At 38.2% G+C, this 20239-nt stretch overlaps 4 protein-coding genes across 4 annotated transcripts; 2 read left to right on the plus strand and 2 right to left on the minus strand.

Moving 5' to 3' along the window:
• Positions 1 to 959: 959 nt before the first annotated feature.
• On the plus strand, positions 960 to 8965 carry nuak2 (NUAK family, SNF1-like kinase, 2). Its single transcript, XM_033966028.2, has 6 exons — positions 960 to 1454; positions 4722 to 4842; positions 5235 to 5386; positions 6250 to 6315; positions 6513 to 6765; positions 6850 to 8965. Exons 1-6 carry the CDS (start codon positions 1233 to 1235, stop codon positions 7881 to 7883), a joined length of 1848 nt encoding a protein of 615 aa, XP_033821919.1. The 5' UTR covers positions 960 to 1232; the 3' UTR covers positions 7884 to 8965.
• Positions 8966 to 9242: 277 nt separating this feature from the next.
• Positions 9243 to 12429, minus strand: ccnd3 (cyclin D3). Its single transcript, XM_033967324.1, has 5 exons — positions 12196 to 12429; positions 11544 to 11759; positions 10811 to 10973; positions 9490 to 9629; positions 9243 to 9398 (listed from the first exon to the last, which is right to left on the minus strand). The coding sequence occupies exons 1-5, from the start codon at positions 12427 to 12429 to the stop codon at positions 9243 to 9245; spliced, it is 909 nt and encodes a 302-aa protein (XP_033823215.1).
• Positions 12430 to 13078: 649 nt separating this feature from the next.
• bysl (bystin-like) lies at positions 13079 to 17175 on the minus strand. The gene is made up of 7 exons (XM_033966033.2): positions 16812 to 17175; positions 16188 to 16338; positions 15774 to 15912; positions 15567 to 15700; positions 14817 to 14977; positions 13747 to 13849; positions 13079 to 13603 (listed from the first exon to the last, which is right to left on the minus strand). Exons 1-7 carry the CDS (start codon positions 17065 to 17067, stop codon positions 13249 to 13251), a joined length of 1299 nt encoding a protein of 432 aa, XP_033821924.1. The 5' UTR covers positions 17068 to 17175; the 3' UTR covers positions 13079 to 13248.
• Positions 17176 to 17353: 178 nt separating this feature from the next.
• med20 (mediator complex subunit 20) lies at positions 17354 to 19842 on the plus strand. The gene is made up of 4 exons (XM_033966054.2): positions 17354 to 17401; positions 17514 to 17662; positions 18095 to 18348; positions 18801 to 19842. The coding sequence occupies exons 1-4, from the start codon at positions 17361 to 17363 to the stop codon at positions 19023 to 19025; spliced, it is 669 nt and encodes a 222-aa protein (XP_033821945.2). The 5' UTR covers positions 17354 to 17360; the 3' UTR covers positions 19026 to 19842.
• Positions 19843 to 20239: the final 397 nt, after the last annotated feature.

Genomic DNA, 20239 nt, shown 5'->3' on the forward strand with positions numbered 1-20239 from the left:
GAGTGTTTTCAGTTTGAGAGAAGAACTCAGCCTAAATATAATATAATATTTTAAGTTCTGCAAATTTTAGAAAATTTAAACTAGCCTGTTCAGTATATAAAGTCTTAAATGGACTCGCTCCTTGGGTGAGTTCATTATGGCCAAAGCCAGTACTAGTGGTAGAGTAACAAGAGCCTCTACCAGAGGTGACTGTGTAATACCTTATAGACACACTACATTTAGTCAGCAGGTGTTATCAGTCAAGGGCACAGAAATTTGGAACAACATCCCAGCTGCAATAAGAGACTCTACGACATTCAGTAGAGAAAATGAAAAAATGAATCTGAAACGATGGCTCAAGAGGAACCAGAACTGTGATCATTAATATTATGCTACTATGTACATGTCAGTGCTGTATGTTATGATTGTGTTTCATTGTGCTGTTTCATCCCTGTTTGTCTTGTGAATTATACTTGACAGACTGTTCTTATGTCTATTGTATGACCTTGTAGTTTCTTGTTGTTTCTATATCTCTAACCTGCCAGGGACTACACATGTAAAGTATCCTTCGGGCTAATTCTGGCATATTTACATTTATATGTTCATGAATATGCACTGTACCATTTAAATAAATGAATGAATGAATGAATAAATAAATAAATAAATAAATAAATAAATAAATAAATAAATAAATAAATAAATAAATAAATAAATAAATGTGCGGGGTTTGTGTGTTGAACGCGTGTGAATGAAACAAAACACTGGGTATGTTTTTGATAAAGAACCAACTTTATGCCATAGAGCAGAAAATAGCGCAATATGGGCTCTTTAAACAGTTTGTACTTACTAGACTAAACCGCAAAAAGTCAAAAATCATAGATATTTCCAATAACATACTAATTCTGGGAGTATCTGTCTCATAGTCGTGCCCGCCCGGCCTGCCCAGCGTTTAAAAATCGAGCGCTCCTCCCCCTTTACCTGTGACGCGTCTTTGGTGCTGGACATGTCCTCGCCAAACTCCAAACTACTCCGCTTTTCCACGAGTCTGTTGTTGGTGAAACGCGACTGATAGAGACAGAGGCGCACACGTTTTTTGTTTTTTTCCCCACCCGCTTGTTATTTACTAAGCGTCACTTTTACTATTTTGACTAGTCTGTGTTTGGTGCACACTTTAACGCGCTCTCTACCAAGGAATGCTTGAGACTCCTACTTATAGCTGATAAAACGGGCAAAGACTGTAGCTTCAAAGCAAGATGGATGTGTTAGATCTGAGGCGATTGTCTGCTAACAGTTGTAGTTTTCCCATCGACGAAAGCGACCCAAAAACCGCGAGCCAGCTGTCCATCACGAAGCGCCAGGCTGTGAAGAGACACCACCATAAACACAACCTGAAACACAGGTACGAGTTTATGGAGACGCTTGGAAAAGGCACCTACGGCAAAGTGAAGAAGGCAAAGGAGCGATCGGGCAGAACGGTAAGACAGGACACAATCCCCACATTTATTTAGCAGGTTTCAGCTTTTAAGATAGATCTGCTCCACTGTCCCATTCACCACCTGTTGTCTGGAGATGGGTCACTATTTATAGGTGACGCATGCTGTGCACAGGTAGTGTAGTAGGATTTTAATTAAGGACAACTACTTTAATCTTCACATTAAGTCTATCCTCGTTAATAGAAGCTGAGGCCTGTTTCTGACTGTGTGTAAGTAATGGCAAAGGCAAAGCGTGTCAGTGTATGCAAACTTTGTAATGTTTGCATAGAGGTACAAACATTGGCGTTTCACCCAAGTCAGCAACCCCAGACGATCAGCACACACGTGACATCAGCATTCCCTTATCACTTGGGACTTTTTAGTGTTTTGGTAAAGATTAAGACACTTTAAATATTTCACTCTGCAGTTGTGATCTGATAATGATAATGAACATGGCCTAATAGTCTCAATAAATGTTCATATGTTAACTGTTCAATATGCAGCACCTTCTAGATCTGTCTGTGTCAGTTTAGATAAGAAAGACTTCATTTTTTACACAGAAGAAAACTGCCTCAAAGTAAAAGTGACAATGTGTTTATGCATCCTCTAATAAAATAATCTGCATTCCTTATCGCACTCTACTCTTTCAGTATCACAGAAATAAAAGGCGGATTGGAAAGGGTGAGTGAATTTGTAGTTCCTGGGCAGAGAGCAGGAAACAGATTTTCAGGTGGATTCCTGCTGCAATGACCTCAGGGGAAACGGGAATGATTTAAAATAAACTGAGGTGAGATAAGCCCTAAAAGGAACTTTGTGGAACCAGATGAATGACTTGTAATTAACTTAAATACTAGAGTGGTTTATAGTACACAGAGGTGGAATATATTTGATCAGTCTATACACTAAGTAGGTTTACTGTACTACTAACTAGTAACTTTTATTTTGACTATTGTATTTGTTTTACACAATGACATGATTATTTTTAAAGGGTTAATAAATATTAGGCTGATCAATATAAGGTCAAAATAAGCCTCCTTTAATTTTTTTTGTTTTGTTAATTAATGAAAACAAATAAAAACATCTATGAAAATGAATATCATGAACATAAACAAAACTTTATCACAAACTGAACTCTACTCCAAACCACATGCTTCGAGGGGCAGATGGCTGTGAACTTGTCGATTTTTTTAAAAAGACCCAAGCTTTATTTCATTAGAATTTACTCTAAATCCCAATTAAAATGTGATTTATGGCTGAAGCCGCACAACCCTAAATTGTAGGCATCATAATATTTCAAACATGTAAACAAAGACTCCTTTATCACTCTTGGTCATAGTTGCCATAACAGCTCCTATCATGTTACACAATAGCTTCAACCTACTGGTAATTTTCAATGAAACCTCACATTATTATTTTAGTAAAAATCCAAATATAAATAAATACAAGTCACCGTGTCAGTAATGTTGATAATGTTTTAAGTATGAACAATAGACAGTGACTAAACATGGCTCAGCTCTGTTAGCGTTATCAGAAAGAGTCATATGGTGTCATCTAAGTTGTGAGGGAAAGTTAAGAACTGCACAAAGAGGAAGTTCCTCTGTACCTGCTGCTGTTTGAGCACAATATGGTACACACCCCTGGCTATGGCATGGCTTGACTTGCTTATTATGTTTTTACAGGAAATGACTGAGAGTCCTGGGAGTTATCAAGTCTTCCTGCCCCCTTCTCCCTGCTATGTAACTGTGAAAATACTGATTAGGCTTTGTCTGGTTGCTAAAAAGAAAAAGATAGGATGATGTGTTTTAGTTTTAAGTTTGTGTTGACATTCATTAACTTGTTGTGTTCCTGTCCTATTACTGTAAACATATTGGACAATACAATAGTGTGTTACTTGAAACCGGGAGTGACTCATCACAGAGAATGGCTTCATCTTGCGTGCTAATGCTCGATGACAACAGCTGTTCCCATTGTCTCGTTACCGCAAATGTCTGATTATGCAACTTAAGAAAAGGACACTGTTATACTGTTATTAAAAACACCAACTAACCCAAAGGCATTGATACTTGATGCATGATGAATTATTTTGTTTATAAAATATTTAGTTTCAGTAGTTGCCCAAAGACAAAAAAATATTAGCTTTGGCAGTGTGTATTAATTTGGATATTTTGATTGGTGAATATAATATAATATACCATTATTTTGGCTGCAATTTTATATATTTTTTCAAATCTATGATAAAATATTTTTAAAAAGTTGAACTGTGTACACATGCACGTGATAAAATTCAAAAATCTCTCCTATTCATAAAATAGAAGAGAGAGAGATCATTGTCAACAGTGAATGTTCTATGCAGCTGTGAAATACATCCAGAGCACTGATAAATTCATCCCTGAAGTGCCTATTACGTAGAATACATAGACTTCCTCCAAATGCTCAGACAACTGTAACCCTCACTTTGGTGCGAACGCATCACGAGTAGCACCCAGCCCACTGCCCCTTCTAAGAGAAAGGCAAACGAACGCAGGAAGTTTAAGTTGTACAAAAAAGGGGAAAAGGTCAAAGTGTCCCAGATAGAATGCTGAGAGCAGACAGTGAGTCACAGGCTGAGCTGACTCTGACATGACAAGGTGCTGTGCTGCTAAGCTTTAGTCTGCAGCTCTGAGCCCTTTTGAGATGAGCCAAAGGGGACACCCCATCACCATCTCTCACCGCTCTGCTGAGTACACCTTTAACCTTGGGAGGGGGGTGATTGGTGACGCACTTATGGACACAGGAATCCCAGGCATCTCAGCTTCAAACACAAAAGCAAAGTTAACACTTCTTGCTAGCTGCATGTGACCGCTCATCCTATACATAGCGCTCAATGGATATGTCTACTTACTGTAATGGCCTGATCGCAGACAACGGATAATTTACTGTAGACAATAAGGGACATACAGCCCCCACTTAAGGAATCATCAAGTCACTGCATGCAGCTTTGCCCTGTTGCCTACCATTCTCAAACTGGACCATGTGTTAAAGCACTGGTGATTACTTTACTACTACAATTTATTTTTATTGCTGTAGTAATTTCATCAAAAACTTTAAACACTTTAAGAAATGAATCTTAATATTTTTTGACTCTAGACAATTTGAGTGTAAACTCTATTAACTCTGTTAATTGATTGAAGCATTTTAGATACTTATATTTTAAAGGCAGACGATCATATCTTAATCCATTAGAAAAAAATCTAACTAGGTTTAGTAATTATTCCCTCTTGTCTTTTTCAGGTTGCCATAAAATCCATCAGAAAAGACAAAATCAAAGATGAGCAAGATCTTGTCCACATCCGCAGAGAAATTGAGATCATGTCATCTCTGTGTCATCCCCATATTATCACCATTTATGAAGGTATGTTAAAAGCAATGCATTTTTAAGTAGCACTGCAATTTCCTCAGTGAATGTGTAGGATATATTGGCACCCCCGATACATGTGCAACTGGAAACGTGACACCTGTTGAAAGATGCCTCTCCATCAGGAACTGTGTGGTTTCTGTTCTGGTCACGCAAGTCTTTTTGTGGTCAACAAGGATGCGCTGGTTACATAAGCACCAACAGCCAGTTAGTGCGAGAAGTTATTGTGTGTCTTTACTGTTCTGCAAACTGGAAAAAATTGACATTTCTCCAAGTTCTCATGCTAGGCCCTGCTTATATTACTGTGAACTATGGGACTGCATAATAAAATATAGCCAACCAACCTGTTTCTGTATCATGACTAATTGGGAGTGTGTTTGATTTTGCAGTCTTTGAAAACAAAGATAAAATTGTGATTGTGATGGAGTATGCCAGTCGAGGAGATCTCTACGATTACATCTGTGACAAAAGAAACATCTCGGAGCGTGAGGCGAGACACTTTTTTAGGCAAATAGTGTCAGCTGTCCACTACTGTCATCAGGTGAGTGAAAAATGTATTTATCTATGCAGAATTCAAGTCACTCCTTAAGTTACAAATAGTTTTTTCATTTAACCTTATTTTCACCTTTTTATAAGGTTGTTTTATAAATGCAATCCATTAATATGTAAAATAGTTGGATACAAAGTCATAACTGTCCAGTGATGCACATCTCCTCTCACAAGTGCATTGTTTTTTCCAGGGCACTGGCAGCCCCCAAAGTTACATAATGGGCATTATTCAGAGTGAGTGTTGGTTTGGGGGGACGCTGCCATGAGAACAGTGCAGCTAAATGAGCAGTTGGTGTGTGAAGAGCTAGTGTCAGGGCTAAAGGCCATCAGACCCTGCACAGACGCTTGTGGTCTGTGTCTAATCAGGGTGTGATGGCACAGACATTTGTGTTGGCTCTGGGCTCATGAGCGGTATTTGGGTGAAACTGGGCGGTGGTTTGAAGCTTTAAGAGATGTTTGCTCAAGTGAATGGCCATGTCACTCTGTGCACACCATCTGTTTTTTTTTTATTTTATTAAGTCCTTGTTGCCAGTGTTAAAGCAGCTAGCCAAAGGCAGTTTCTGTTTCTGTTGACATTCTGCAATAGTTTCTTCTTCAGTGTGTCTCATTAAACCAAGAGGGCACATAATGTAGCTGGTCTGCAGTTTTGATGAAAAACTAAACTCACTCTGCCAGAGTTCAAGGCATGCCCCCCCGCAGTGCTGAGGACAATGAGGCATAGCTTACATTCCTGGAAAAAAGACCTCTTTTTAGAAAAGAGTGCAATCTGACGCAGTTTAAAAAATTTCTCTTGTACAAGATAAACTTCACAGTAAGGTTGAAAGATGTTTAACAAAACCATATTTCTTTGTCTAGAATGGGATTGTTCACCGGGACCTGAAGCTAGAGAATATTTTACTAGACGGAACTGGTAATGTCAAGGTACGTTCAAGAACTTGCTTCATGCAGCCAAAAACCTTTTAACTGAGTTTATGATTCACTGATAATATGACAACATTGTTCAACATTTCCTTATTGACCTAACAATAAATGTTTGAAAATTATACTAATCCCCTATTATCCCAGCATGGGTGTATGTATGCTAGTGTCCTAGTGAAGTTTTCTTTTGGTTGTTGCAGATTGCAGATTTTGGCCTGTCAAACCTGTTCAGCTGTGATGAGTACCTCCAGACGTTCTGTGGGAGCCCTCTCTATGCTTCTCCTGAGATTGTGAATGGACGTCCCTACAGAGGTCCTGAGGTGGACACCTGGTCTCTGGGAGTGCTGTTGTACACACTGGTCCATGGCTCAATGCCATTTGATGGATACAATCATAAAGCACTGGTTCAACAAATCAGCTCTGGAAACTATCAAAACCCAAAGAAACCATCTGGTGAGTCTGATTTAAAAAAAAAAAAAAAAAACTCAAATGGAGGTTTTTCATATTTATGAAATGCTGAGCCTTGTTGTCTCTCAGATGCATGTGGTCTGATTCGCTGGATGTTGATGGTAAATCCTGAGCGCAGAGCAACTATAGAGGAGATTGCAGGGCACTGGTGGCTGAACTGGGGCTACCAGCAGCCATTACTGTCCGAGACAAAGCCCAGCCCAGTGGAGCAGACCCCAGGATCTCCTACCAAAGCACACACCAACAGTTTGGCTAGTGTTGCCAACTGGCTCAGGCGAACTTCCAGACCACTCCTGGAGAATGGGTCAAAGGTCAGATGTCTGCTGCGCTCACAGGGAGGAGGCGATGTGATAAGGCAACGCTCCATAAGGAGGTCACGCAAAGAAAACAATGTGTCCCAGGGCGTTCATGAAGGAAGCTCTGACAGTCGTCCCTTTAAGAGCATCCTGAAGAGCAGGAACAGTGTTAAGCAGAAAAGTGTGAGTGAGACTCCCATGGTGGTGCCTGTGGAGCCTCAAACAGTGTTGAGTTTAGCTGCAAATGACATTCCCTCAGCTGCTCCTCGTAAAGGTATTCTAAAGAAGCCTGCAGAACAGGAGTCCGGGTACTACTCTTCCTCACCCGAAAATAGTGACTCTGGCTGGGTGCCCCCGACTCAGGACTGCCCCTCTGAGCCCACTCACAGAAAAGGCATCCTAAAGCGTAATGGGAAGTACTCCTGTGGGGGGCTGTCGGAGTTTGGCTCACTGGACCAGTTAGCGGCATCTCTTCCTCAAGGGGTGTCCCGCCTCAGACGCAGTGGGGCCATCAGCGAAGACAGTATTTTGTCTTCAGAGTCCTTCGATCAGTTGGACCTGCCAGACCGCGTGGGCCCCTCAGCACCTCTGGACAAACCAGTGAAGAGCAGTATGAGAGGCTGTGTGTCTGCAGACAACCTGCTGGACATCCATGAGCGCAGGGTGGTGACTGAGGGGTTGCAGCGGCCCTGGACCTGCTACGAGGCCGGAGTGGGCAACAGCGCCTTCTCCATCACAGACTGTGACAATGTGACTGAGGCCTACAAACAGGCCATGGTGCTGCACAGCAAAGCCACAGGTCAGTGACCAAACTGTAAGATGGAGGACACCCTGTAACATGGAAGACACTGAAGCCAATGTGCATTTCACCAAATGGACATGGTCTCAGTAACTGCACAGAACCAAAATGTGGGCAGAAGTCTAATTAAATAATGTACTGGTAATGCTGGATATTTAAAAGGCACACATTTAAAGGATGATAAATGTTGTAGATTTTGTATCAATTAAATCAAAATGATGAGGCTTCTATGTGTCTGTTAAAACCCTTTTTTCAGGGCTAGACATCAAATGTATTATTAAGCAATTATTCCAAAATGTACATATTTTAAAAATTGTCCCATTAGTTTTTGTTCCTAAACTGTATAAATTGTTTGTCTATTGAAGCAGTGGAAAAAGGAAGTGGCTGTAGCTTTGGATGCTACCTTTAATACTTGTATCATGTTAAGAGGTGTATTTGGTGCCATCCAAAGAGCATTTTGCTAAGGTTTTTATAAATTAAAGGAGCTGTTTGTTACTTGAATGAGGATCTCTACATGAATTCAGGCTTGTTTTTCTGTGTTGACCTGACCTGACTTTAGGAGTGGCCCGTCTAACTAGTTTATAATATATGTTGATGACACACATTAAGTGCAGTTAAATTATTCATGCGAGTATAAATACTCTTTAATTGTACTATATTAGTGCCTTTGTTGACGTTTTTATTATGGCTCAAACATAATGACCAAAGCTGTGTTTCCCCACACGGTGATTTCAAATGGAGGAAAAACAATGTGCCTTGATTAAAATAACCAAATTCATATTTTTTGTCAGTTGCTATTGTCATCTTGAGCAAAATGAAGAAAGAAAGTAGACACACTAAGTAGGTCATTTAAATCCTGCAAGTGTGCTTGTAGTAACTGTTCATTTCTTCTATTATGTGCCATTTTCTGCATTAGTTTGAAAGTTTCTTTTTTAGAGAAATGTATGTAATTGGATTTTTTTTCTACAATGAAGACAGTTTGTACAGTTAAAAGTATTGAACCTGTGCCAAACGCTGTATTTTTCATTAATGTCCAATCCGCACTGCTCAGATGAAAATGAGAGAATCAATAAACACGTTGAATAAGTTTATATCGTTTCAGAATATTTTTTTCAATCATGTGAATTTCATTTAATCAAAATCTGGGTACAACTATGTCAAAATAGTCTTTGAACAACATATTTCAAAGCTTAGCAACTGAGTATTTTCAAGAGACTAAAGACAAATTGATGTCAATGGATATAGCAACAAAACATACAGGTAAAATAATTAGCACTTTAAGACATTTTATATTGCCTTATGTTAAGAACAAATGTGCAAACAGATTAGTGGCATATAGACATTGTCACGTGTAAAGTATGGTACAGTTAATTTTCTGGTCTAGATTTTTGGTTTTCTGTTTCAGGAGGAGTACAGTTGATCTTGGGAATGAGTGCTGATGCTTTAACAGTAACCTCAACACAAGTGGGCAGGCTGTGGCTTAAAATACACTTCAGCTGGTCAAAGCAGTGGGTTATTGAGTCCTGTTCAAAGAAAATAAAGGTTTTTCTTAGTTCATTTCTATACAATTATCTGATTTAATCTGGTCAAAATGTCACCATCAACATGTCTTACAAGGTTGGTAGTCAAAATACTCAAAGATTTGATCACAAGTTCAGAGGAGAGGCCACTGTCCAGCAGCAACAGCTTCTCCATGGCAAGAGTCACACAAGCACAGGTGATTGTGGATGGCAGGAAATCTAGAAACATGCAGTCTTAAACACAAAACATCTAGATAAGATTTTAGAAAAAATGACTCGAACCGATTATTTGATAATTAAATAATAAATTCAGTCTTAAAATCATATTAGTGATAATCCTTGGAACAATGGATGGAAATTTTGGCTATACTCCCGTGTGTTTACGTTCATGTAGTATCATGTCTGTCCATTAATATACACTGTCCCAATCAAATAAATAAAACTTTTAAAAAATCTTTTCTGGTCAATGCACATTTATGCTCCCATAACAAATGACAAGCCATTATTTCACTCACTCCTAAAATTGGTTGGCCAATAAAGCAACAGGTGTACATGATACAATTTAACCAAGACTCAAAGAAAATCCTAGTGTACATGTTTGTTGCCATGCCACCAACCCCTAATCTAAATCATTTGACATTTTTATTAAAAATGCCATTATGCAAAAGTTCTATAAGATAAAAAAGAGCAAATTAATTAGATTTTGCTATAGTTACGGTCTGGATATGCCGAGGAGTGTCTTTACAAGAAAGCAGGATCAGTTTCTCGGGGTCTGTTGGTACCAATGCAATAGTGATGTCCAATGCTACTATTATCACAGAGGACAACTAGGGTGAAGCTAACCACAGACACACCCTGCGAATGTGGACAATGCAACAATTCCCAAATTTTGACACATGAGCCCGAAAGGAACCCAACAGCTCCAGGGGGTAAAACTAGCCTCAAATAAATTGGCCAAATGAATTTATGCAGGATTTATGGATGGTAAAGACAGTGTGGCTGAAACAGATGATCAGTGACCTGTGTCCTCAGGCACATCAGAGATTTGTGTGAAATGGTCCAGCTGAAAGCACCGACACTGCTCATTCAGAGTAAACAATACAGGATTACACAAACCCTGCACCAAATGAACTGCTGACACATCGCTATCTAACTTATGTCTGCTGTGGCCATGAATCACTGTGGACAGTCAACTTCATGCTTTTACTGAAGTGTGTTCACAATAATTTTATCACTTTTGTAACATAATAAATAATGAGGAATGTACTGACAAGTTTTGGCTGCTCAACTGTCAGTCTTCATCATTTCACAAGCTCTTTATCAGGACATATTTAAAAACTGTTGGGCAGAGAATGCATTTTTAGTTTTACCCCCTGGCATTCCCTCTTTCATTGAAACCAACTTACATAACCTACCAATAACTGCCAGGGAGATGTAGGAGTGAACATGCCGGCGCAAGTTGGGAAGATGATGACACTGAACAAAGGGAAGACTGAGAAGAACTGGCTCCAGGAAATCAGAGGGCACGACTGCAGCTAAAGCCCAGTCCAAACGTGACACCACAGCTGCCTCCCAGTGCTGCAATAAACAATTTACTCAATTCATGTCCAGTTTTAATAATGCAAAACAATAAAGAAAACATTCATGAATAGACAACTGGAAGTGATTTAACTTCTATATAAGGTACTTAATATCTGACTGACTTGCGAACCTTTCTAACTGTGTCTGAGCCTGCCAAGTATCTCAAGGATAATTCTGAACTGTGTATAAATACCAACTCTCCCTTAAAATAAAGTAAATAAAAACTACAAATGCAAAGTTAAAGCAGTGTAGTGAATTTAATAGAAAATATTTTGAGATCCAGATTCAGTCAATGATCAGCTGTGGGAAGTCCTCTGCTAGCAAAAGCATGCCATTTGGGGCAAAATTCAGACTTTGGAGGAAGAAATTTTACTTTTTTTGTATTAAATGCCAATCATTTAAGGTGTGTATAGTTTATGGTCAAGAAAATGGTGATCAAGCTGTATGACAAAAAACCCTTGAGATTTTTTTTTTTATTATATTCCTCATCCCTAAATTAAAGGATAGATAATAGATGAATGGGGGACAATACAAACATACCAAATTCTTACACCTGAAAGCACATACCAGGATCTCTGAGACAGACACAGAGTTGTCAGTGTAGATGCAGAGCTTGGTGGCTGTTAGGGGGACAGTCTCTCTCATTTTGGATGCTATAAACATGCAAACAGCTCCCAAAAGCTGAAGGCAGGAACTTTTGAGAGGAAAAAGACTCAGATATCTGTCCATGTAATGCACTGCCAATGGAAAAACCTCTTCTTCACATTTCTGCTCCTCACACACCTGTAAATACACGGTAATAGATTAATAGCAATATATATAATAATAACAACTGTCCAATGCCTGAAGAGCAATGAAAATGTAGTATAGATGTTAGGGCAACAGTGAATTCAAAAGACGTGATTAAAGGTCCTCAAATGGCACCCATAGGCAGGAAAAAGTAATGTGGATGAATGAAACCCATAAACAGTTTAAAACTGAGCTGAAGGGCAGCAGTTATAAACTATAATGTGGAGTTTGCCAAAACAAAACAAAAAACAAAACAAAAAAACAACAAAACCGCTAGATTGAATTTATTGTAACTTGGTTTATGGTTTACCTCTGTCTTTATTGGACCCATCCATATAAAACAAAAACTGGTATTAGTTATAATACCAGTGAGATCATGCCAAAATGCGATCCTCCTTGTACCGGGCTCACTATAAATGTTAGTGTTTACCTGAAACATCCACAGAGCCACTACTCTCCTCATATATGGCTGTATGTCAGTCTGGACGCTGCCAAAGTAGCGGTGAACAGGGCTGACTGTCTCCAGGCTCCGCAGGTTCTGGAGCGCCCGGTGGTCCGCGGTCAGCACCGGGTCCCAGACCGCCCGGACCACATTACTGTGCCGCCCGCAAACATGCTCGCTTCCCTGAGTGTTCTCAAGCCCTCCAGCTCTACTCGGATCCATCCGAAGGCTTCATATGTGAAAACTGAGGCGACACTGTACAAATAAACATCTCAAGGCATGCAACAACCTGAAACGCGTTTAGCAAAACAAAAACAAAAACCCAAAAAACCCCACTGCATTTATGCTAGCTTACTTATTAAATGGCTAACAATTCATGTACACAGCTCAGTCTAAATTCAAGTTATTTGTTTCGAATTGTTCACTTACTTAAACGTTTATAACTCTCTTGTCAACTACAGGACAAATTATTTATTCACTGAATGAAGATTTGACCTCGTTTTCGGACTGGACAGTTCTGCGGGCCCCCGTGACCCACGTGACCCCGGTGACCTCAAAGACCGCCGAGGTGAGATGGGTGCGGTCTGTGGTTAAACAATGAGTATAAAAGAAATCTGGGTCATATAGGCAGTTATTATAATTGTGTAATTACTCCTTTGCATGGGCACGATTATTTACATATTCAATAACAGAGGAGACTAATTATTCACCCAAAGTCTAATTTTCTCCTTAGTCTAAAAATAAGCTGAGCCACACATTGGAATGACCTACTTTAAATGTTTTCATTTAAAAAAAGAGGCATAAAAATGATTTAAACACTGAAGTCACTATAGTCTCAACTGAATCTGTGAGAAAAAGACATTTCTTAGCATTTCTTGTTTACATTATTGATTTAATTTTTATCTGTAACTAGAACAGTGATTACATTTCAAGTCATGTCTGTCTGTATACAGATGTAGGTCTGACAGCATGTGATAGAGCAGAGTCACTGAAGACAAATATTGTACTTTGCACACAATGAGACAAGTGACCCAGGTGGACTCAGTCCATTTCTACTGTTGCAGGCAGACCAACTTCAATGTCCCGTGACTCTGAGTTTTGTAGTTCTCTACGAATCTCTGCTGAAACCTGTGGGTGTGTTTGTGTCTTGAGCAGCTCCAATAACGCAGCTTTTTGTTCAGATGCTAAATCCGATTTATAGCGTTGAGCCAAGGTGAGTAAGCTCTGATGCCACAGCACAGGAAGCACACGTTTTTCACTGCGGAAAGACAGGAAGTGAGCCACCAGGGCGTCTAGGACACGGAAAGGCAGGGCATACTTCTTGTCCAGCATCAGCCGCAAGAAAATGCTGTTGGCGCCGTTGTACTCCATCTCTGCCAATTTAAGCATTGCAGCACTGAAAGATAAGCAGGACAATGTATTATACAACTACATATACTGTATTATGTAAGGTTAAACTAACAGCATTAGATCAGAGATCAATTAGCTGACCACAAATTGTTGATACTTTCCTTGAATAAAGCTAAATTGTGTCATTACCTTGAGTGGAGCACGGGAATTGAGCATTTTGTGAGAATGCTTCCAATAATAATAGCTTCTCTGAGAGTGCATGTCCCAGATTCACACAGGGGTATCAATATACCTATAAAGACACAACACAGATTTTTTTTTTTTTTTTTTTTTTTTTTAAGATATTACATGCAGATTAAATTAAGTAACCAATTTAATTCATTCACAGATTAAATTATTCTCTCAAGCCATTTTCACACACAAAATGTCACACAGCTCTTCTCAAGACATTGTCCTGGTGGCCTGCTTATGTGAATGTACACACCAACCTTGTCATCTCCACACACCATACAGAGGTTTAACTACAGTGTGCACCAGGTGCACTAATCAGCTCAACGGGCGTCAGCAACACGCACATAAAAAGACACAAAGGCAACCAAGATGACTCCTGATCTGAATGAATTTTAGATTATAATCAAATGCTATATGTCCAAAAAGCAGCAGTCCAGCAAAAAGGGTTTCCAGCTGTATCTCCAACGTAGGCCTACTACATTAATGCATTTCTAGCTTTCCTCCTTGTCATGATAAATAAGAGCGTGAGCTAAAGGAATTCATTTACATTTTCGCTGCCTTAAATTCACATATTATGGCTAAATCATGAATAAATCCCGCCAATTCAGTGAATGTAGGCTATGTTTTTAACGCAGAAGTGTGCAGAACTGTGTGCATGTGTGCATAAAAAATAAATAAATATATACATTTATATTTAAATCAAATTTATATATATATATATATATATATATATATATATATACTGTATATCATTTAAATGTCATATCATATAAATAATTTCTATAGTTTAATTTGAAATTTAGACATTACAAAGCCTGCAAATAACTAGCATTTTGAATTATAAAATGTGCAATTTTTTTTTTTTTTTTTACATGAAGAGGTTCATTTAGAGGATTGAACAACAGTGCCCTCTAATGGCGTTTATTCACACAAACAATTATTCCCATTTCATAATAATTGGTATAAATGCACAACATCTTAAAATTATGTTGTTGTTGTTTTTTCTTTTAAATGTTGAGAAATCTTACCTTTAAACCATGCCCCAGGTTTGAACAGAGCTTTCTTTAGGGCACTGTATAGATGGAAGTTGAGTCGCTTGTACTCTGCAATATCATCTCGTATCCGAGGTAACAGCACCAAGTTGTAAAACCTCTGGGCCATACGCTCCTTCAAGTTTGAAGAAAAGATTCTGAAAATACATTTTTAAAAATAGACAGTTACTGCTGGTTTTAGATGACAACATGACCATTAATTGACAAAAACCTTTGATTTTTTTACTTGACTATGATGATGTCTCTGTAATTAATGTGGCTAAATATCTTATCTATATATTTTTAAATAAATAAAATTATGTGTTTTAATATTTGCAAGTTACCCCATAGCCGATTAGCCTCAACGCTATTCACTTTTAAAAACATCTGAGGGGAAAAAAATATGTTGTTTCATTAAGATGGGGGAACTACTTATATTATATAAAAGTAAAAGATCTGATTATATATATATATATATATATATATATATATATATATATATATATATATATATATATATATATATATAAAACGTAATAAACCTCACTGTTTTCACCAAAGCAATTTTTGTCTGTTGGGGGCTGGTTGAGTTTTTTGTGCAAGGCATTTTTATTTGTACCATTCATTTCATACACAGGGCACCTTTCAGAGCTTTAGCTAGACCCATCTAAGAGTATGACATCAACATAATCTAGAACAATCTGAAAACCCATTAAAAATATTCAAAATTACATCAACTCAACTAACCTTGTTGCTTGATACATTGCAGCAGCGGTCCAGCTTTCAGGTTCAGTCAAATATAGAACCTGTTCCCAGTTAGCCAGCGCTGGGATGATTTTAAAAGCTTTAGGCAATTTTCCACTGCGATATTTGGAAAGAACCTGAGACAAACAGACAAATTAACTAAAAAATACAACATATTGCTTCTTTTATTTATTGATTTGAAAGTCTTACCTTACCAACTCCTCTGTACACTTCTATTACCCTGGGGTCCAGCTGTGGCATTGGGCATCCGGATATCTCTGACATCACAGTCCCTACCTCTGTTTGTTTTTCTGTTATTTTTTCCATTATAATGTCAGCTAAAGTCCGCCTAGGACACAAAAAATGTGTATTTTGAAGAGGCCACATTTTAAAGTTATTCTTACCAAGGGCATTTTAATGTTCAATATTTTGATACATTTTTATTTCTGATAAGACCCTTTTACAAATGCAACCTATTCCTGCACATCATTCATAGAAACAATTAGATGTGTAAACAGTTGGTGCTCTGATTAAGTAAAATAAAAAGACCACGTGTTCTGTACCGTGTTAGGTGATTAACAAAAAGTAAGAAGTGTCATTGTATTGTGATAAATCTATTCTCACCTCACTGGAGGATTCTTGTTCATGAACATCTCAATGGCCTTTTCATCATCAGCATCAACAACAACCTCTGTGTCAAATCCAACATCACTAGCTCCAGCATCTCCCAGCGCAGGCCACTCTTCATCTGAATCCCCATCATTGGTATCTGGCCCTGAAGACAAAACATACAGTGATTGGTCATTAAATGTTATAGCTTGGGTAATAAGTTGGTTCTTTTATAGAATTTGTATAATTATTGAGAAATATATAATCTTAATCACAACATAATTTTATCACCTCTTAATCATATTATAATCTTTATTATTGGTTGTGACAAGGACCAGTATCCAGCTCACAACACACAATATGACTTTGTGTTATTTTTGCCATTTAAAGATCAGCTCTAGTTTGCTTATGGTAAAATGGTGTTGTTACCCAATTTGTTATTGTTTTTACCCACATACCATTTATTATGCCGGCTTCATTTGTATACTTAAAAAGTGAATGTTTGTGGACACAATGCATCTTTTTTGCAATAACAATAATTGTGTGTATGCAAATATGCCTTGGTTAACTGACTGTCAGTCATAATTTCAATACTATCATTAATTGTATAAAGACTTAAAAAATAAATAAATTATTTACCAAGAACTGTGACCGGTGCTTTCTTCTTTTCTGGTGTTAGGCCGTATTCTGTCTGGAGCTCCTCTTGTTGTATTCGGGCTTGCTGTAAGATCTTCCTGGACAAACGTTCATCCACGTACGTATCCTCATTTTGTTCCCGGGAGTCTCTGCTCTTCATCCGGCCTCTGGCTCTGACTGTGTCGGCCTCCTGGATCTGGTCTGCTAGTGCCATAACTCCGCTTTTTTCCCCTCCTCGGGACTTTTTCACTTTCGGCATGTTTGCACGGCTGTGTTCTCCGACTCCACGCTGTATTTGATACTAATTCTGAACTAATATCCAGTGTCCCACAGCATAAACATCTGCTATTTTACACGTGCGACAGAGGAAGGACTGGGCGGAAGTGACGTAATAAGGATTATCTTTAAATGCCTCTAAATGTTATTAAATTTGATTCTTGTTGGAGATTGTTTATCATAATTGTCATTGTATATGTTTTGTCTCTTAATGTTATTTTTTCTCTCTAAAAATACTATAAACAAAGCCAAATATGCATGACCCGGAAGTAGTAAATGAAAACGCAAGCGCCGTCTGAAACAATGGGGGTAACTTGGTGAGATATAAACTTTATTTTATTGCTTATTACAGATGTACGAACATTGGGGTGGCTATATTCTGGTATCTTAATTTATATGCATTCTAACCTTATATGATTGTGTATTTAGCGTGTGCCAGGTGCCCGTGGCGGAGGGAAAGAGCGTGCAGCAGACAGTGGATCTCCTCCATAAGAAACTGGAGCAGCTTGGAGCGTTGAAGCAGCAAGGCAACTTCAGTGTGGACTGTGAAACATACCATGCCACCGCTACAGCCAGCGGTAAAATACTGACACTTCATATGTTGTACAAATTGTTTTCAATAGGTTGACAAATGTTGATCGTGTCGGTTTATAGGTGCAGCAGTGTAAGTTAGGCATATTGACACGTTGAAATAATTGTTATTATTTGCTTATTTGGTCGGGATAGTGCATACATGCATATATGCTGCAAAACATTTCGAGTTGTAGCCTTGGGCTAATTTTATATTTGATTTCACAAACACACTCTCATTTATTGGAGACAAAGTGTCTTGCCCGCCCCACTGGGACACCTGATCTTCCACACTGTCTCCTATCCAAGTACTAATCAGGCCTAAATTTGCTTAGCTTCCCAAAATCGAACGAGATCGGGCATTCTCGAGATGATATGGCTGCTACCAATAAAATGTTATTACATAATTATTAACACAGACTTTTGTCCTTCTTCTCCAGGTCAGCCCTCTAAGCTGCTGTATGTGATGCACAACTCTGAAACTCCACTGAGCTGCATGGCCCTGTTCGAAGGAGGCCCTTGTCTTGTGGCTGATGCAAATTTTGATGTTCTTATGATAAAGCTGAAAAGCCACTTTCAGAATGCTAAAGGACACAAGGTGGAGTGTAGAGGGTGGAAATATCGCTACAGTGATTTCTCAATCAAAGTTGGGACAGTGACAATGAACTCCAGTGCTAGAGGGATATCAGCCGAGGTATATATTGTATAATTCTTCTAAAATGGGGTTTGACATAAGCACTAACCTACTAGATTACCTACTTACTTAATGTGTTAATCTAGTTCAAACAGCCACCGGATCTTCCTACATATATTGTGATAACGTTATGTCTAAGTTATTGCTGTTTTTCCTAAAAAAAAAAAAAGAGCATAATTTAGTATCTACAATGTCTAAGTATCCATGGGGAAAAATATTTTTAGTACTCTTATTGGAATCTGAAAACTAAAAACTAAAAAACACACTCAACTTGAGGCTATGTGAAACTTTAGTCTCTCATAGCTCTTTGAAGTAAATGTATGTAACATTGAACATCATTGTGGCTAATTAACTCTATGAGTAATACCATCCACATATCCATTGTTTGATTTGAAGAACTATAGCAGCATACAATCTGCCTTTACTCTTTTAAAATGTTGTTTTTTTAATAGGTGGAATATTGCCCCTGTGTGGTTCCAGGGGACTGCTGGAATCTCATGAAGGAGTTTATGCAGTCTTTTCTTGGTTCAAATGTTCCTGAACTACCATCTGTTTTCACTGTGAAACCGGAAGGGCTTTTTGCTCCATCAGACTGTATCGACACCATGACGCAGTATCTGGAGTTGTTCAACAAACTTCGAAAATTACAAATGCCTGGAAGTAATATCAGAGTATAGATTAAGACTTTTTAACATTTGCTGTCATAAAATCCCTATGGATCCATAATTATTTTCATTTGTACATTGTCTTTATTAAATTGTGAAACTTATTATATTGCAGCCTTGCCATGTTCAGTCTGTGTATGTCTTTTAACATCTAAGTGACTGAATTCTGAAATCACATGTCATCTTATGTATTCTACAAATGCTAAACAATACTGCCAAAATGTGAACTAAAGCATGCCCAACCCCAGTCTTTGTGAACACTGACCAAATCTAGTCATAACCTAAAGTATAGTTATAGATAAAAAGTTAAAGCAAGAGACAACTCTGTAAAACATTTACTGTAATGTTATGACTCATTTTATTTTTTTAAATGAAGAAAAGTTTAATGGAGTTTAAGTAATTTTAATTATGTCCATGCATGCCCTCAATCATCTATTGTAAATCTGTTTATTTATTATTGTGTTGTACAGGGATACATTTTTTGTAAGATATTGAGTAGAACATTGGCATTACTCAGGGAGCTACAAAACCAATAATTCTGTGAATCATATTTTCCAACATGGGTATTGACCAGAGGTAGAGAATTGAAAGTCATGACCATCATTATTTTGCAGACTTGAGACTTGACTTGATAAAATGGACTAAGACTCTGGACTTTTGACTTGAGCCCTGTGTCTTGGGATGACTTGATAATTCTCAAATTAAGCACCAAAAACAATTTTTGGTGCTTAATTTAACAGGAACAAATTGGAACATGTTCCTTCCCACCTCACCATTTGTTACACAACTAAAATACTGTGATATTTTATTGGCAATAAAGCTCCCTTGCTTAAAGTCATTGTTTTGTTGCATTAATAGCCAAGAATCAGAAGGAACTACATAGACCATGATCCTTTGCTCCATTTCAGTGCAGACTACATCACGAAATAACTACTTATAAATTAAATCTTAATTCTTAGGATTATAGAATAATTTGGACTAAATTCTTACGGAAATAATTTGCATTAAGGTATTTTCAAAAGAGTAGTTGGACTTGGGGGACATTGACTTGGGACTCGACTCGGACTTGCCTGTCTTTGACTTGAGACTTGACTTGAGGCCAAGGATTTGAAGCTTACTTGAGACTTGCAAAAGGACGACTTGGTCCCACCTCCGGATAGGCTAAAGTCAGTTTTATGTTTTTGTTCCTTATCGATGATGCAGTCCAGCCCAGCCCAAAGATAAAA

This window comes from Periophthalmus magnuspinnatus, chromosome 5, assembly GCF_009829125.3.
Source record: "Periophthalmus magnuspinnatus isolate fPerMag1 chromosome 5, fPerMag1.2.pri, whole genome shotgun sequence".
In the NCBI taxonomy this organism is placed as follows: domain Eukaryota; kingdom Metazoa; phylum Chordata; class Actinopteri; order Gobiiformes; family Gobiidae; genus Periophthalmus; species Periophthalmus magnuspinnatus.

Excerpts from the sequence above, each read along its gene's own strand:
- nuak2 (XM_033966028.2), top strand. The coding sequence starts at position 1,233 with ATGGATGTGTTAGATCTGAGGCGATTGTCTGCTAACAGTTGTAGTTTT. Across the intron at positions 6,316-6,512 it reads ACGGAACTGGTAATGTCAAG|ATTGCAGATTTTGGCCTGTC; the intron begins GTACGTTCAAGA and ends TGGTTGTTGCAG. Across the intron at positions 6,766-6,849 it reads AAACCCAAAGAAACCATCTG|ATGCATGTGGTCTGATTCGC; the intron begins GTGAGTCTGATT and ends GTTGTCTCTCAG.
- ccnd3 (XM_033967324.1), bottom strand. The coding sequence starts at position 12,429 with ATGGATCCGAGTAGAGCTGGAGGGCTTGAGAACACTCAGGGAAGCGAG. Across the intron at positions 11,760-12,195 it reads TGGCTCTGTGGATGTTTCAG|GTGTGTGAGGAGCAGAAATG; the intron begins GTAAACACTAAC and ends GTGTATTTACAG. Across the intron at positions 9,630-10,810 it reads CATCTCCCTGGCAGTTATTG|ACTGCATGTTTCTAGATTTC; the intron begins GTAGGTTATGTA and ends TTTGTGTTTAAG.
- med20 (XM_033966054.2), top strand. The coding sequence starts at position 17,361 with ATGAAAACGCAAGCGCCGTCTGAAACAATGGGGGTAACTTG. Across the intron at positions 17,402-17,513 it reads GAAACAATGGGGGTAACTTG|CGTGTGCCAGGTGCCCGTGG; the intron begins GTGAGATATAAA and ends TTGTGTATTTAG. Across the intron at positions 17,663-18,094 it reads TGCCACCGCTACAGCCAGCG|GTCAGCCCTCTAAGCTGCTG; the intron begins GTAAAATACTGA and ends CTTCTTCTCCAG.
- bysl (XM_033966033.2), bottom strand. The coding sequence starts at position 17,067 with ATGCCGAAAGTGAAAAAGTCCCGAGGAGGGGAAAAAAGCGGAGTTATG. Across the intron at positions 16,339-16,811 it reads AGCACCGGTCACAGTTCTTG|GGCCAGATACCAATGATGGG; the intron begins GTAAATAATTTA and ends TTTTGTCTTCAG. Across the intron at positions 15,913-16,187 it reads AACAAGAATCCTCCAGTGAG|GCGGACTTTAGCTGACATTA; the intron begins GTGAGAATAGAT and ends TTTGTGTCCTAG.